Source organism: Hippocampus comes, unplaced genomic scaffold (assembly GCF_001891065.2).
Source record: "Hippocampus comes isolate QL1 unplaced genomic scaffold, H_comes_QL1_v1.1 scaffold185, whole genome shotgun sequence".
NCBI classification, from domain to species: domain Eukaryota; kingdom Metazoa; phylum Chordata; class Actinopteri; order Syngnathiformes; family Syngnathidae; genus Hippocampus; species Hippocampus comes.
The window spans coordinates 1,046,189-1,064,157 of record NW_017805931.1 but is presented as its reverse complement, the minus strand read 5'-3'; the positions used below and the strand labels follow the sequence as shown (position 1 = coordinate 1,064,157).

At 43.6% G+C, this 17,969-nt stretch overlaps 1 protein-coding gene across 1 annotated transcript in view; it reads right to left on the bottom strand.

Annotated features, from left to right (window-relative positions):
- The window catches only part of itga1 (integrin, alpha 1), a 32,838-nt gene that overhangs the window by 10,487 nt on the left and 4,382 nt on the right, over positions 1 to 17,969 (bottom strand). Inside the window, exons 3-13 of the mRNA XM_019890202.1 lie at positions 8,670 to 8,790; positions 7,311 to 7,420; positions 5,680 to 5,768; positions 4,658 to 4,772; positions 4,436 to 4,563; positions 4,033 to 4,181; positions 3,702 to 3,852; positions 2,915 to 3,089; positions 2,770 to 2,843; positions 1,167 to 1,314; positions 576 to 718 (exon numbers count right to left, since the gene is read on the bottom strand). Of these exons, the coding sequence (XP_019745761.1) occupies positions 576 to 718; positions 1,167 to 1,314; positions 2,770 to 2,843; positions 2,915 to 3,089; positions 3,702 to 3,852; positions 4,033 to 4,181; positions 4,436 to 4,563; positions 4,658 to 4,772; positions 5,680 to 5,768; positions 7,311 to 7,420; positions 8,670 to 8,790 (1,403 nt within the window). The remainder of the gene's footprint in view (positions 1 to 575; positions 719 to 1,166; positions 1,315 to 2,769; positions 2,844 to 2,914; positions 3,090 to 3,701; positions 3,853 to 4,032; positions 4,182 to 4,435; positions 4,564 to 4,657; positions 4,773 to 5,679; positions 5,769 to 7,310; positions 7,421 to 8,669; positions 8,791 to 17,969) is intronic.

Genomic DNA, 17,969 nt, shown 5'->3' with positions numbered 1-17,969 from the left:
AAAGATTACATTCGATCATATCAATATTTGTATTGTACAATAGATATTTAGTGGTTCATTATGATTAAATTCACATTCTAAAAATTCTAAGTAAAAAAATGTACTAGCAAAAACATTTTTTTTTTTAATTCAACAATAAAAATGGAAGAAGAATTAATTTATTTCCCCTTTCAGTGACGACGGTCATGACAGTGGACAGCTGATCATGTTATGAAGTTACAGGGGGCATAAAAGGGTTAAAACAAACGTAACTATAATTAACAGTAATTATAAATCAAATGCAACGTGAGATTGAATGATTATTTTATAATTCAAAGAAGCTGTTCTTACATCTCGATTTCACATACATATTCGATTTTGAACTGCGCTGGTGTTGTTGTAAGCTCATTTATGTCTGATGTGGCCCAGCCATCCAACCGAATGTTGAATGTCGCATATTTTCAAAAGGTCTGCGGGTGTGCTGGCACATCCAAGAATGGTCACCAGCCAATTGCAGGCAGGGCACACATAGGCAACCAAGCATTCGCACTCACATGCTCCTAAATATGCGAATAGGGTTGGGTGGAGGAGCTCACCTGTTCTCCTCCCAGCGTCTGCGTGACGACAACATCTTTGTCCTCCAGCCGGTAGATGACGACGCGGCCCGTGTGGTTGTACCGCGGCGCCCCCGTGATGTACAGCACCCCGTCGGGGGTGGATGCCGACTGCACGTCATAACCTAACAAGAACAGACCCAACTGTTTACGTCTCACTTTTTCAAAGGGCAAGCGATAAAACAGTGAATATGGCAGGACGATGAAGGACACAAAGGAAAGAGGACGAAATGCATTAAGCAAGAGCGGGTTTGCCAAACGGCTGAGTTTACAGTACGCCAGCCCGGAACGCAGAATCAGTGGAGTGTGCTCTTCATAACGACAGCTTGATTAAATAAATCAATATTAAGATAGCGGGGGTTGCTGTAACTGGCCATAAAAGGCATGGAGACAAGCAGGCAAAGTGGCTTATATTATTGATGTCACTTCAAGGCAGGCATCCGCAGACGCAGCGGATCAAACTGAAAAATTGCCTATTTACTGCACCCGCCAGCTGTAAAATATCAGTCGAAGCTAAACACCAATTTCAGACAAACACATTAAATACTGAAATCTTTTTTGGGGGGGACTCACCGAGGTAACCAGCCAGTCTTTCATAGCCGGCTTCCCTTTCAGGGTCAAAGAAGTGGTTCTTCTCCGGATAAACGGCTCCATCGTTGACGTGCACGATGACCGTGCCGTTCCAGTCGTATGCTCCCACCGCTCCCAGTAGTAAGCCTTCCTATCGTGAAGCGTGAGGAAGTTTAATCAATTCACGACATCATGACTTGCAAGAAACGCAGTACAGTACTCAGAATCTTTCATCTAAGATGAGACGGAGAGGAAGTAAAGGGAGTGCGGTAGCCAAGTCGAGACAGTGAAGCTGTGCCGGGGCCAAGCCACAGCTTTAGAAGGGAGAAAAAAAATAAAAATTCCAGAATTTTTTTTTCATGGAAAAATTCATCAAAATTTACAGGAAAATGATGTCATATTTTTGAGCAAAAATTATTTTAAAAAATTGGGTTTGGGAAAAAATTATTACCTTTTCTGGAAAGAAATTACATTTTCTTGGCCAAAATAAAGTCTTCTATTTTAAAGAAAAAGTTTTCTACATTTGGGGAAAAAAAGTTTTACATTTTGGAAAAAAAAAGTTGTATGTTTTTGAGAATTTAAAAAAAATATATATATGCCAGCAAAATGCATATATTTGCAAAAGAAGAATTATTTTTTCTTGATTTTCTTGAGTACGAAAAAATTCCATTTGAGAGTAGACTGAAGCCAGCAACAAAACGGAGCGCTGCAGCAAAGTGGAGATTGGGAAGTATCGTGAATTTTCTTCTCCATTGGATCACATTTTCCATGAAATCTCCCAAACCGAATATCTGAAACGTTCTATCATGTCAAACTTGATTCTTTCGTAACATGGGTCTTTACTCTTTTCAACAAACTGTCAAAGCAGTGTCGGTTTCGTGTGTACTTACAGTCCTAAATATAACCCGCGTGTTTGGTGTACAGGAAAGATGTTTGTCTAACAGGAAGGGCTGGGAAAACAGGCGGTAATTAAATAAGTCAGGATGCTCCTTCTATCCGTGACTGTTGAAGTCGGGGCCCTCACGCATCAACGAGAAGAGCAAATCAGTTTGTTTGCCGTTACTGAGACGAGTCACACGTGGAGAGAGAGAGACAGAGCGAGAGAGCGCGAGAAAACGTACAACACATGATCAGGGACGTGATAAACTTGAGGGTCAGGATGCGTGCAAGAGGCACCAGAGGGAAGCTGGCTGTTTTGAAACACACATACAGTCGGAAACGGCTAATGAATGAACCCGGAAGGCATGTGAACCAGCAGAAAGTTGGTGCGCTCCTGAAGCCGCCGCCTGATTTCACATCCCACGCCTTCTCGTGTTTGGACAATTGTACAAAATGCCATCAGGGCACGGACTTGACGGGAAGACACAGACGCTCTTGTTTCCGGAAGCGTCAATCGGCATAGGAGGATCCCCAAAGGGTAGACGATGCACCAGAGATAACCGTGGTGTCCGAGTTCACCGCTTCAGTCATCAGATAAAAACTTCACGGCCATAGAAACAAGGCTGTCACGATAGTCCACTACTCTGGTTCTATTGCTAATGCTTTTAACTCTGGTTGAATTGATCAGTTTCAAAGAGTAACCCACAACAAGTTATTATGGACTTACTTTGGAAGCATGAGCGCTAAAACCGGCTTGCGACATTTCCATGTCGAAGGATGAGGTGAAATTGCCTGTCGTAGCTGCGGGGAGAGAACAAAAAAAATTGAAGGACTCGACGGCATTTGGACATCCATCATGTATCTTCGATTACCTTCCAGGGCAAAGATCTTGCTGCCCAGCGCGTCCACAATGGTCAACAGAGCTAACTCGTCCGACACGTTAAAGAAGTGGTCGCGTAGTGGCAGACTGGAAATGGATGCGATCTCCTTGATGAACTTCTGCACTTCCTCGGCGCTCTTATTCTGTCGGTTGTAGTCGCCCAGAACCTGGAGACCAGAACATGTGAGCCTTAAAAAAAATTGGAAAATTTCTACACATCGCTTACTCACAACACATTAATGTAAACTAGGATAGGTTACCTCAAGGGCAAACTGGATTTTTTTCACCACTGTTCAGTCAACACATGATTTTAATGTAAGCTAGTACCTTAAACATAAAAGCTAAACTAGACTAACAAGCTGCTCGCCAAACTTTGGGACAGGTTTTTAGTCAAAACAAGGCGCGAGACGTAACGTAAAGCAGATTAGGCTAACTAGCTCATAACTGGACTTGATCATTTTCATCAAAATAAGATTGAATCATAGTTAGCCTTAGTTAACTTGTTCAAATACTTTTTTTTCCTATTTTCCAATCATAATATTTTGATGTAAACAAGGTGAAACTAGCTACCCTGAAAGTAGAGTTTTTGCCGCCTTATGGTCAAAACAAGACCTTAACGTAAGCTAGGTTTGGCAACTACCTGCTAGCTATCTTTTGACTGTGTTCTTTGGTCATTTTTGACAGGACAAATTGTCTAATTTAGCAAGCGGAATATTTATCGTAACTGCCCAACCACCGGTTCTTGTAAAACAAGAAGCGAAAAGGCCATTTCTACCTACAGCGATGCCAAACCTCTCGATGCCATCCTCCTCGCAGTCTTTGATGACCGGCTTGAGGTTGTGAAAGTCGTGCGACTCTCCGTCGGTCACGATCACCATTACTTTCTTGACGCCAGGTCGCGCGCCTCTCTCCGGCATGAATGCCTCCCTCCTAGAAAGGCGGAAAAAGAAAAGGTTACTTTCGTACCATTTTGGCATCTCGGATAGTGGGTGTGCTGTCTGTCTTTAAAGAGCGTTTGGATGTCATAGCCAAGGCTCGGAAATTATGATTAGTGTGTCGTGACTCACAGGCGACCGCCATGAGCTCAGTGAAAGCTCGTTGGCGTGGTACCTGGCAGTGTCGATGCCCAGGAAGGTCATTGTTTTGAAGCCGGTCTGTTGCGGGAGCTCGCGTACGAAATCTAGCAGGTCGGCAGTGTTGTCGAACTGGCTCAGGTTGACACGGTGGGTTACCGTCTCGCCGTAGGACACGATGCCCACCTGGGAAAACACCAAAGAAATGCTCATTTTCCCCCTAGTTCTCTTCTCTGCTTCGATGTCGCGTCTGCAGGCTGTCGAGGATGTGGTCTTGGACTCGGGTGATGACTTTCCAGATGACTTACCAGAGTTTCCCCTCTGGAAAAGTCTACATGCTGAGCGCCAAATCAATGAAAGTGTCATAAAAATAACCATTCGCAGGCTTAGAGTAGACAAAAAAAGGAGCAGCTGCATTCAAAAGCGCTGGTAAAACTGACTTGCGAAAGTTTGGGTCCAATCTGAATGTTCTCGATGAAGCGGACCAGGAAATCAGTGATGCTGGTCCACGGGTAGATGCTGTTGGAGCCATCCAGGACGATCACGATGTCAAGCTCCTTTGAACACTCTGGAAGATAAATACAATCTTCACTTTGAGAGGGAAGAATTTGGGAATAAAACGTTGGGGTCTTTGGAGCGTACTGGGAGGTGGCATCGCATACCTTGAACGCCCGGCGCCACCGAGTTGAGAACTTGGAAGGACGAGCTAACATTGGCACAAACCCCTGAGATGTACTGCTGCTGACCACACATGTAGCCATACTGAGGACCGCACGCCTACAGACACACACCCACCCACCCACAAAGTGGGCGAATGACAAGCAAAACACAGTTGAACTGAACAAACATTCTAATTACAGTATGTTATTAGTAAAAACTGCAATTATTGCTGGTTCCTGGAAAATAAGTTTGGTGTTTTTTTGTTTTTTTATAACGTAGTGGGATTTTATATGGCAAAGTAAATGAATAGAAACCTGATAGAATTTCCGTCTTACCTGGGGAAAAAAAAAAGTTTGCTTTTGAACAATTTAGTAGGATTCTGTATGATAAATTGTGTTATTTGTAAAAAAAAAAAAAAAAAAATTATCAATAATAAAATAAAATAAAATAAAAGCTATAGTTTTCAGGTCAATCAACACTCATTCAGTGCCAGCCATTTTCATATTGTTCTTTACCTGCCCATGTGAAAAAATGTAAATGAGATGAAAAATGGGCAATGAATGAGTTTTTTTTTCTTTTACCCCCACCAATGTTTAACAAAAAAAAAAAAAATTAAACAATTTTGTAGCACATCATACAGGAAAATAGCCTATTGGCTAACTTACAGAATGACAATACAGATTCTAATTCCAAGTAAGCCCATAATAAAACTGCCATGATGTAGTTAACAGTTTTTTTTTCCAAATAACAAATAACATTGAATGACAATCTTCTGTACGAGATGTCGTGAGAACTGAGTGCACGATGAAACAATAAAGTTTGTGAGTTCATCGCTATAAAAAGTGCAGTCATAGCAGTTTCACATTTGATTCACAGCATCCTGTCACATTCCCAGAGCAAGCCGAGCAAAATAGGGAGCGTCCAGCCTGAAGTTCCCACAGTAGAGTGCAAAGGTCTCATGAACACGCTTTTATTCATGGTATAGAAATTTCACGTACGTACGGTACGGGACTGGGCTGCTTACCAAGAATCCGCCGCCGGGGTTGGCCACAAGTGTGGTTCCCATGGTCATGTTCTCCTTGACTTCGTGTAAATTGGGAACGGTGGTGTTTTCTGCAAGAAACGCAGAAAAATAAGCAAGAGTGTGCACGCGGGAAGAGCAGCTGGACAAATTCTGCCATTTCCAGTTTTCCCAGAGGAACAGAGAGCCTCATCGTGTCCTTCATTACACACCGACGACGGGTCGTGTGGCTAAATATAAAATTGTACGAGAGGCAAGTGCTTTAGTGCCCCACTAGGTTTAAAAAAAAAAAAAAAACACTTTTCATTGCTAGACAAGTGACAAATTCTGCCTAGCAACAAGTAAAAATAAAGAAGAAAAAAAAAAAGAACTCGGGGGCACAAATGATTGTGCCCTACAATTCTACCTAGCATCATGTGACCACACAAACATGTGACGTTACAACGAAAAATAATTGAGCAAATTTATTGCGTACTGTATTGCAATTTAAATAAACGTTGGGGGCTTTGCGGCCTACAAATTATGCCTTGCATCACATGACACAGGAAAACCATGACCAGGAAAAGCTTAGCATTGCTGTCGTGCGAAATAGGCGACAAATTAATTATTTTATTTTTTTTTAAACTGGGGCACAAACGATTGTGCCCTATGAATTCAGCCTGGCTCCATATGACAAGGAACAACATTATGGATGCATTTCGGTTGACCTAAGCAGCTGGTGCATCTTTTCGCACATAAAAAGCGCTCTGTAAACATTCTACTTGCACATTGGAGAGAGGCCTCTCCAGTGCTAAGCAATCACAACATGTGGCTAATGTTAGCATGCTGTTACAAAATGTTTCATTTCAGTTTCGGAATCTGCCTCCTATTAGCAGCCAGTGCATGTATTTTCCGAACAGACCCCCTCCCCACCCAAAAAAGGAAGTCTGCTTGGAAGTGACTTGCTGTCTGATTGCTGACATGACCATTTCTTTTCTTTCCTTTTTTTTTTTAATCCAAGAAGACGACGTGCACAAACAAAACAGGAAGAACATACCAGCTTGTTCACATTCGGTGGCTTCCTCTGTGCAACAAACTGGAGGAATTTTAATGAAGGATGCAGGATGATGCAGCGAAGGCAAGAGTAAGCTCGAAATTTGGCAAACCTGCACATTTTCGTGATATCAGAATGCGAGGACGCGATGGTCCACAACCGTGCGTTTCTATATGTCTGTTAAAATGTTAAATTGTGCAAGAATAGTTCACGTCATTGCATGAAAATAAATCGGCATAAATGTGACAAAATCCAAAGTTTCATCGCCATATGAGAACTAAACTGCAATATCTCGATGATATAACATCTTCTGTAACATAATTTACGACACTAAAGTGGTGCGAGGGAAAGGTGAGGAGGTTGCCCACTGCTGGCGTCGACGAACCCCTGCAGGCCTCGCAGGACTGCTGGCCAAGAGCTATTTTATTTTTATCTCTTTAATGAAGCTGCGTAATTGCATGGAGCGCCCATTAAGTCCGCGTTTGTTTACTCTGATGGGCTTTACTTCCCATCAGCCAGAGACACTTGTGTACACACGCACACACGCACACACGCACACACGCACACACACACACACACACAGTGTAAGGGTCTTTCTTACCTGGCAGCTCCAGTTTCACACATGTGCTGTTCCCCCTGCCCACAGGACACTTGTAGACGTCGCCAGTTCGTTTCGCCGGCTGGCCCGATAGCGGCGATCCAATCAGAACCCTACATTTGGGGAAAAAAATAAATAAATAAATCCATTTTTGGGTCTTGATGTTGCCAACCAAGTGTTTCATAGCTGCCATAACAAGCTCAATCTTTCTTTGACGATGGGAATTGCCGTTTTGCCACCGTAAGAGTCGTTATTTGGTTTATGGGTCTCGTTATAATAACCCGTAGAATTATCGGGTGTATCATAAAACGTATGACAGTAATGGGCACATGACTCCTGCATGTGTCAGCTGGACCACGTGACCCGCTGTGTAAACTGATGCTAAAACGGAGCTGCTCTTCGTCGAAGCACCGCCGCTTATTAACATTCCTGTGCTCTAATGAGGCCTGAAAGTCCAAAAGCTGTCAGGAAAACACACACACACACACACACACACACACACACACACACACACACACACACACACACACACACACACACACACACGAGTTCATGTCGAGTTAGCATCTTTTGATGCAACGAAATTATCTATATATTATATAATACATTGAAATATTTCGAAAAACAAAAATCAGATGTTACGAGAATAAAGTTAGGTCAAGTATAAACTGAATTAGTTTGTTGGAGACGTCTGTGGCCAGTCCAAAGGTCGTCATGGCAACCTGCTGCATCACCTCTAACAGCTCCTTTCAAACGTTATCAACACGTGCCCCCGACGCGTCTTCCGCAAACGTTTTCCATCAATCCCCACTTCATGTCTTTCCTCGTCATCGGCACTCCCACCACTGCTCGGACTTCTGTGACCGATTACGTAAAAAAAAAAAAAAAACTTATCTGGAAGAGGCGGGTGAAGAGCAGGGCGCGCAGACGTTGTTGGCCCGATTAGCGCAGAATGAATTGCTTGAACTCATCTCACATGACTTCGATAAGGCGAGACAGCGGCAGGTACGGAACAGACAGAAAAGCCAAACACTAATCTCGTTCGACTCGCTTTGTACATGCTCAGTATGTACGGTTGAATCACTCCTCTTAATAAATCATGACTAAATTCAATTCAATATGAATCACTATTATGAATAAATCACTGGTAAAACGAGATCATTTAAATTGGACATCACCTTGAATCGAATCAATACTCGAAAGAAAAAAGTAAATCAAACACATTTTTACAAAAAGATTTACACGACTGCACCATCTGCTGTTGGGACACTGCACCATTCCTCCCCCTCTCCAAAAGGGGAAATAAATAAATAAATAACTGGCAACATCGAGTAAAAATCTTTTGAGTGAATCCAGTCTCACCATTTGCCTTCGCTGTTTTCAAACTGCTGGACGGTGTAGCCAAACATGTCCTCCAGCGGGCCAGTGAAGGACAAGCCGTTCTTCTGGTCCACGTTGAAAGATGACACACACACCAGTAGCGCTGTGGGGGAAGAAAAAAAAACAAAACAAAAAGCTTTTAGATAGGGACATACAATAGATTCAAAAAGTCGTCTGATGAAATACATGAACAAATCCTGAAATGGGAGACTATCGATGAATAATCAATCATAGACCCATATAGACTGAAAATAAATATATGAGTCCTAAAATGTGTATGACTTCAAATTAACATTTCGAATGACTTGAGCCACAAAGTCGACTGGATATACAGTAGCTCCTGTTGTAGTCATATGCTGCAGGAATGAACTGATTGAACCATGCGCACGCACACATTAACGTGGTGTCGTTTCAGAGGACACATAAGGAATGTCGAGCATCATTGCGAACCCCCCCCCGCCCCCCGACTTGTCTGACCTGTGAGACAAAGACTTCTTCTCTCCTCCGAATGCCATCGCGGAGGCGGCGTTATGAATTGGGATGAATCATTGTGAGCACACCACAAAGGCGCCATTTACTGTACGTATCTGCTGGGCAATAATGAATCCATCTAGTGTAACGTGACCGCGACTTTGTGGGGCGGAGAGGGCAAGCCAGAAGGGTCAAAAAGAGACAACACGAGCGGCGGATGACAAAACCCGGAGACGACGTATAAACTTGCAGCGGCTGGCTGGAATGCAAAAGGCTGGGCCACATTACGTAACAGCTGGAGTGAAGGGCGTTTCCCTCCAGCAGGCTCACCTGTTCCGCGTTTCTGTATTTAAGGACTGCCGAGCTGCCGAGTCTCTTGTCGGATTATTGACCTTGTTCGCTGTTGTGCTTCAAGTGTTGTATTCTCGACCTCTCGATATCTTTCATAGTTTTGTCACAAAACTTTGAATATTTTCATTATTCCTTTTCATCGATCTCGATCTTTGGTTTCGCGTAATTGGAGTTGCGATATTTCGTTTGTGTATTCTCGGTGGTCTCTTGTACATGCCTTTGCAAGCGCTTTGTGGTTTTTGTGTCGTTTTGTTTTCTGTCTCCTTGTGACCAGCGATTTCAGTTTGTACTTTTTCGGGGCGCTTTCATGCAATAAATATTTTTTTTATCGCACTTTGTCTGAGCCTGCATTCCTGGAATCCAAGGATGAGCAAATACCACTGATACCGTGTGATCCTGTTCAAGTTTACAGCGAGTCAACTTTGTCTTGCGCGCCGAATTCATCGCTCAACATTCAATGAACTTTTCATGGTGAGCTACGCACGTTATGTGCAGACTGAAGTGCCTGAGCAACATGTGATGAGGTCGCCTCTCGCCGCCATAAACAATCCACTCGCACAAACAAACTGCCTTCACTGGGCGTCCGTTGGAGTTTATAGATCATTTGTCTTATTTTTATGTTCCCTTCTGGTGGGATAAGGAAATCTTAGCCAAGATATATTCTCCACTAGGTTCCTCCTGGTTTCCCTTCTCTGCTCCCTCTGTTCCAGAGCGGCTCCATTTCCTCCTCCTCTTAACCTGATTATATACGTTCTTTTAAATTTGACAGGTGCACTCTCGCACACTTTGCCGAGTCAAGATGGCCTCGAGCCAGCCGGTCCTTCTGAAACGGTGAGCTCAAGCGCGGTTCAAAGCTGTACCACACATGATTACAACACGTTGCAGTCAGCTGTATTTGGTGGCGTCTCGCTGCGTCTATTTTTGTGAGTCTGGCTAATGTCTGTGCTGGAAAACTAATAAGCGTGGTGGCCTCTTTAGAAATGGAAATGGCCTCATGGAATTGCCCTCTGGGGCTTTTGCTATTCAAGTTGTCCAGTACAGTTGGCAAGCAAACGGGGGTTTAGCCAGGGACTTGCAAACGACAAAACAAGGCACGCTTCCACCAGATGATAATGTGCGTCGCGAGAGTGTGCCTGCTGCTCACAGTGCAATTTGCATTATATGAGTGGGCAAAATGTGGCTTGGTCGTTTAGCTAACATGAATGGCTAGTTGATTAGTCAGTCTGTCAATGTCAATCAGTAGGTCTGCTTGGTTAATTGATTGATTTGAAGGTCAGTCATAGGGTCTGCTGACGGGTTACAGTACTTGGTTTCGCGGTTTACTTGATCGATCGGTTATTTATTTGATCGTTCGGCAAACGTGCCGTTGTTAGCGTTTGGCCCCAAAAGTTGCGAGCATGACTCATGAGAAGATATCGGCAAAACTCGGTAGGAACAGGAAGACTGGACATTCACGACAGTATATCAATACGTCAACACACGGATCTGTTCGCAGTGTCATAAGATTGACTGGACGATAATCACGCTAACGAGATAATGCCAATCTAATGACAAGCTTCGGTACCATAAAGCTAACCTATTAAAAACAAACTACTTTGCTGTAATTGGCTGGTGTTGTCGGATTTGCGGTTTTAAAAGCAGATTTGGAACTGCTGGGATGAGGCATAAAATACAGCCAGTCCAATTACATTAACTCTCAAGGTTTGTCCCACGTCCAAAGATGGCGGAGCAGTTGAAAGGTGGGGTTTTCGGAGCTTTTGGAGAGAGATGGTAAACAGAAACACGGAATACTCTGCCTCGCTATAGAAATGTTGGATATAAAAGGCTCTAAAACAAAAGCCAGAAGACTCAGCTGCAAGTCTGTTTTTGGTCAAACGTCCATGTGGACCTGATTGACGCTGGCACCGCGTCAGCTAGCAAGAACATGCCATAAAACGCTGCCCCCTCACAATGACGCGGCTCCGTGGACGATGAAGTTAACATTCCGAGCGGTACGAGCCAGAAGCGTAGACCAGCACCTGTCGGATGTTCAAAGGGGCGACGGAGGTAAAATTTGGAGGAGATGCCAACAGAATATCGGAGCATTTGCGCAATTGTCGGTTTGCTACTGCTATATGAGGCTTCCGCAGAGGAGTGCAAAGTTGCTCAAGATGTTATTTTCTTCACTCAAACTGTGCGTGGCTATTAGCGCTGCTCTTATTGAATAAGACTTTTCATTTCATATCATTATCATTAGATGCTAATGCTAAATGCTCCATTTTTACCGGTTAGCGCCACACAAAGGTCATCCAAACCTTGAGCGAATTTAGCCCGTTGAGTATAAAGTTACATTTTTGCGAGGAAAAACATTAAAATAAATGGCAAGGAAAAATGTGTAAAAAAAAAAAAAAAAAGAATATGAGGATTAAATGTGTAACTGATGATGAAAATGCAATTATGGGGGGGGAAAGAAAATGTGATAAATTTTGCTTGCGTGCATAGAAGGCTGGTGACACCTTGAAATAAAACAAAAAGTGTACGTGGTGCATCTGAGATTTTTTTCCCCCAACATATGCTTGCCTCAAACATCGTAATACATGTAGGCACAGCCTCCAGCCACAACGAAGGTATGAGCCCCAAATATTTCCAGATTTCCTTCTGCTCTTTTATCCTGATCTTATTTTATCCCCTGTTGGCCTACACTGTCCATCGCTTTATTCTTTTTTTTTTCGTTCTCTCTTTGTATTTTAACGTATCACATTCTTCCCATATTGTTCCGTTCCAGCGCCCACACTTTTCCGCCAAACTTCGGACAGCGTTCGTTCATATTTGTGGGTCTTGGCGCGCGGCCACATCGGGGCGTGTTCGCATGGACCCACGTGGCTGCATTCCAGCCCGGTTGATTTGATAAGGGAGAGAGAAGAGCAGGCGGAATTTGTGGAAAACAATACGAGTTTTTCCATTGTGGGGATGAGAAGATAAAGGCTGAGAATGCACGATGGGAAGAGTTGGCATTGGAACAAAGTCAAAAGTAGACTATTTTATGTACGCTCATAAAAGCTCTCCGAATGTTCAGAATGCCTTTGCTATTAACACCATGTTAACTCGGTAGCTAAACAGAGTCGTCAAAATACCGCTGTAGGTTTGACGCGGCGCGGTTGGACAACTACAATAATCAACATATTGATCAGCCACTTGCCAAAATTGTATCGCGGTAACGTGATTCACTATACGAGTTTTACCTTTGTTTGTGAGGGTACCGGCATGATTAAAAAAAAAGTTGCAAGTTTCTTGTAAATCACTTCTTTTTGTCTGTACTCTTTCTACTGAATTCTCCTCGAACGAAACATCTGGATTGATGCCACGCTGTCGCCCTCTACAGGACCGGATGAATAACAAGCCACATTTGAAGTTGGATTTGGGGCGTTGTTATATTGAACAAGCTATTTTTCACCTCCCATGATGGGTTTCATTCACCGCCCCCCTCCACCCCAAGGACCATCATCCATCTCCCTGCCACCTCTCCCATTTATCTCTGTCCATCCAAACTTTCTTCTTTTCATCCCTCATTTATAGAGCATCGGTGTCACATTCCACCGTGTGTGCAACTTCCAGATGTATTCTCTCCACCGGACGAGAAAACCTGCGAAAAACCCACGCATGACATCATCGTCAGCTCCCCCCTCCTCAACACACCCATCCCAGAGCTTTGTATGCCCCCCGCCCCCCACAAAAATCCCCCTTTTTTTAAATAACAAATGCTGCTAAATATGCTAATGGCGATAGTTTGAATGTACACAGAGGAGTTGGAATGATTGAGGATGTGGGGTGGGAGGATGATGTGTGTGTGTGTGTGTGTGTGGGGGGCTTCAAACTAAAAATATACACATATGCAGACGTACACACCCGAGGGTCACCCAATGACCTTCCCGCCAGAATCAATAAGCAACACACATGAAGACTCGCAGCAAGCGCAGTGGCTAAACTCACACTTCTTACATCACAGGAAGTTTGTTTGGAGTTTAAAAAAAAAAAAAAAAGTGGAGCTCAAGTAAGCTCATCAAGATCATCAAAGCGACGTAATGACTACATACAACAGACGGAATAATGAGGTCTCACTGCGAAATAGCAGGCTTTGTAAATTAGAAGTGCGACACCGTCATTAAAAAAGTCACCAAAAATAAATGGGTTGCAGTCAAATGGACGCTAGGCACGGACATTTCTCGCTCGCGCACGCTTATCAAAGAGTTAACTTCCTTGCTAAACTAAACAGCAGCACCTCCCAAAAACCATTCGGATGAGACGGTTTCATTTGTGATACCCCAATACATTCTGACAACAAACTCGCTAACCAAAACAGCAGCACAAGAACAGTTTCGGTACTCTGGGGTGTTAGGAAATTGTTTTGCAAGTTCACCACCAAATCCATTTGAACTCTGTTGCCAACCAAAACAGCAGCACCTATGTGCACCCATCAGCACCTACCAAAACATGACTATGCGTGGTGGCATGGAACTAAACAACGCAAAATAGTCTCAAAGATGAATCGCAGATGGCGATTAGCATTAAAGTTCGACTCTGATGCGTCACGGTCACTCTGCAGCGTTTGCATAAGCGACTTGTGTGTTCTGTCTCACCTCTTGACGTTTCGCCGCATTTTTATGGACTCAATTAAAAGTGAGAAAAAGGCGCGGTCCAAACGTTAACGCCGGAACCAAATGCAGGAATTTAATGGCCTCGAACCGCGCCGCTTTTTACGAGCCCCCACCATCGCTCAGTTAACTGCCAGTCAACCTCACCCAGCCTACAGTGTAAAGCAGGACCAACCTCGGCATTTTTTTCAGCCCAATCATGCGCACTAGGATTGTTTCCGATGGGGAAACAAATTCAGAGGGTCCGACATAAAAGCCTTGGCGTCCACATTGGAACCTGATGGCTTCAACGTGGGTCTGCTTGTGTGCGGCATGACATTTCGGTAGAAGATAAGACCTATGGAAGCTCACAGAGCCGCCATGTCGCACCTTCACGGGTGTTTTTGCTTGTCCGGAGGTTGCTTTGAGGGGTATCGCTTTCCCGACCAAAGTGAGCGTGTGCGTGAATGTGCGCGCGTGCGTTGTTGTTGGACGGATTAGCGTCGAAGGCCTAGTGCGAGCCCGTGTTTGCTTTTGGGGCTCAGAGGCCACTTGGATGAAGATTAAGTTCTTCAAGCAAACACTTCACGGGGATAATAACGGGGGGGATCAGCGGCGGCAAACTGTCAGTCACCGATAGTGTAGTGGTTTACTCGCGTGGGTTCGCTTGCTGTGAATGTGTCTGTCAAGATGCTGTCAATCGAGTGGCAAACGGTCCTGCGCAGAATGAACGTTGCTTAAACTTACGCCATTGCAGTTACGGTCAACAGGGTATGAAATCAGGTCATGATCTTCTGTGGTTTGACACTTTTTTTTTTCCAGGCAAATCTGAGAAACCAGAGATGATTCAGTGGAATATATACGCCTCTTTTTGTACAACTTCCTGCTTGCATGCATGCCTTTCTGCAAGATGGACACATTTTTTGCCTTGTCAATCTTTTAGATACTATAGTGCAGCGGTCTTCAACCTTTTTTGCCGCACGGACCGGTTTGATGTCAGACAATATTTTCAGGGACCGAACTTTAAGGCCGGATAAATACAACAAAATAATATGATTTGGCCTGCATGAAAACTGTGGTATTTTCTAAACATAATAATAAACACGAATCATGACACGAGGAACGTCCTGTCTGGTCGCAAACACTCTCTGATCGCTATGGTAACTTTTAAACGTGGCTTCAAAATAAGATACAGCGCAAATACAAAGTGCATGAAAAATACGACTCACCATTGCCACATATTATGCAGATTGGGCTTGGTGCGTGGGAATCTTCCGTTGAGATAAATACGTATTTTAAGTCGGATTTCTGATACTGTTTATTAAATGTAGCCTTCTTTTTCTGAAAGTCGAAAGGCTGGGCCTTTTCCCCTTCCCAAAGACGTTTGTTTTTTTACTTATTTTTGCTAGCTCCTGGGTTTCATTTTAGCGGTAACCTATCACGTGACTGAGAAGCGCGCCTTGACCTGCGTCAAGAGTGACATACTGCAGACGGATGTAATAGAGGATCCGGTTAATATTTCAAAATAAAATGCCTTTCCGATTCCGAAATGAATAAATCGGAAGTAGGGTAAATTATGTATTCTTTCTGTGCGGCCCGGTACCAAATGACCCACGGACCGGTATCGGTCCGCGGCCCGGGTTTTGGGGACCGCTGCTATCGTGGATGTCTTTGTTGATAGCCAGAAGTCAGACTAGTTCACTAATCACAATCATCTTTGTACCTATACACCTTTTGGACGTGTTTTTGCAACAAATGCCTGACGATTTCCAGTTGCAGCTTCAGTTGAAGCTTAACGGCAAACATCAAGTTTCAATTCCTCCACATCGGGAGGGCTGTGATCAAGGTGTTTAAAGTAGTGCTTCTCAAACTCAAGCCAGATAGCTGTTGCTTGGTGGTTGGCACAATATTTTGCAATAAATCATGACTGGTGCGCTGTTTTTAGAAAGCTCCAGGTGAAAATATGACGATCAACTTTTTCCATACATTCCGATGGCATTTAAAATATGTTTGACTGTTGCCATGGAGTTCTTTATCTGTTAACCGAAGCCTCTAATGGGTAAAAAGGTTCCCCATCGTTGATTTACAGGCTTGTTTCCTTGTATTCACGCCCTTTCGATTCTCTGAAAAATGAAATGAAACACTCACTCTGCTCGAAGAATAGAAAAACTAAACAAAGACATTGTGCTATTCAGCCACGAAATACAGCGACAGAACCTCAAGAAAAGAGCACGAAGCTGACTAAGCGAGGGCTGGGCTTGAAAGGAAACACTAATAAGTCACTTTAGTCTGCGTCCAGCAAGTAATGACGGCCATTAACAGGGGCAGAATATTGACTAACTATCAGCAGAAGAGGTTAAGCGCCCAGTCGGGTGTCACATGACCAAACGTCAATCGTTTAAAAGACTGACGGCGACTGCGGTTGTGAATTATTTAAGGTGTTTGCACAATTCGGAAAAAAAAAAAAAAAAAAAAAACAACTCTCGAGGTGGTTTTAAGCGTGCGTGCATCCTGTGAAAACTCGCACCTGCGCGCCATCGAGGTAGCACCGCTTTTATTTCAAATACGAGGTGTTACCAACAAATGCACTCGCTGCGAGAAAGGTGCCAAAGTATACGATTGTAAGGGGTCGGACTTATTCGTCTACGGGTGGACTTTACCGCTCTGCATCAACGTTTAAAGCTTGGAAGTTCACTAATCGCTAATCACGCGGTTTGGGCCAGACACAAATTTTTGTCTTGCCCAACAAAGTAAGATGACAGTTTTCATATCTTGGTGCAGTAAAATTAAAAAAAAGAAACAAACAGACTAGCATTCGGTGGTTGTGGCTGAGAATAGTGCTTAGCTTCGCTAGCTTTGGCTAATTCGATTTCTACGAGACTTAAAATATTCCTTCCATTGACGTTGACGATAAAAATGAAGCGTTCTTTTCTAAAGACGGATTCGTTTAGAGTTTGCATTCAGAACAATTGTAGATTTATTTATTTTTTATATTGTAATTAAAACTCTTTCAGGGACAGCGGTTACTAGAGTGGACAACTTATCGTGTTATCGGGTTACAGGGTGCATGAAAGGGTTACTATGAATGAATTGTAGCAGATCATCAAGTGAAAAAAGGATACTGTATCCATGTCAAAATGGCAGGATAGTTGCAGGTATCCAAATTTTTCCCCACATAGAGAGTTACCAAAGAGGGTTTGGGGGTGGCCTGGCCACCGCTGGTCACCACATAGCTCCGCCCCTGGCGTCATCGACGAATCAACTTCAGCTCAACTTTTATGATATAGTCAACGACAAAAGCTCTTTAGTCCTTTAAGTCTCAACTGGAATAGGGTTTGGGTTGATGGTTAGGGTCGGAGATTAGATTTACAGTTCGCATTAGGGCTAGAAATTGGGTTAGGTGTTAGATTTTGGGTTATAATTAGACGTAGAGTTGGATTTAGGAATTGGGTTTGGGTTAACAAGAGTTCAAATAATTCGATGTTCAGCTGGTTTGTTGTGCTTCCAGAATGTAAGCGAAAGGTCTGTGTGGATTTGCTAAGCGTGCCACAGCGATGAAGGCGAGAGGTGAAAGCACAATGATTTTAAAAATCCAGTTTCCTGTGTTTGTGTGTTTGTTTTCTTTGTTTATTGCAGCCTTTGCAAATTGAAAATGCCATTCTACTACGTTGCAAATGATGATTCGAATTCAATTACAGCATCGTTGACTCCGAGATGGTTACAAGGGCGTTACAAGTCTTTACTTTGCGACCCCGCTCGAACATGAGCTGATTGAAGCCAGATGCCTCCTTCCCTTTAGTCCTGTCCAAACTCAAACCACCTGTAACCCCCCACCACCCCGAACCCCCCC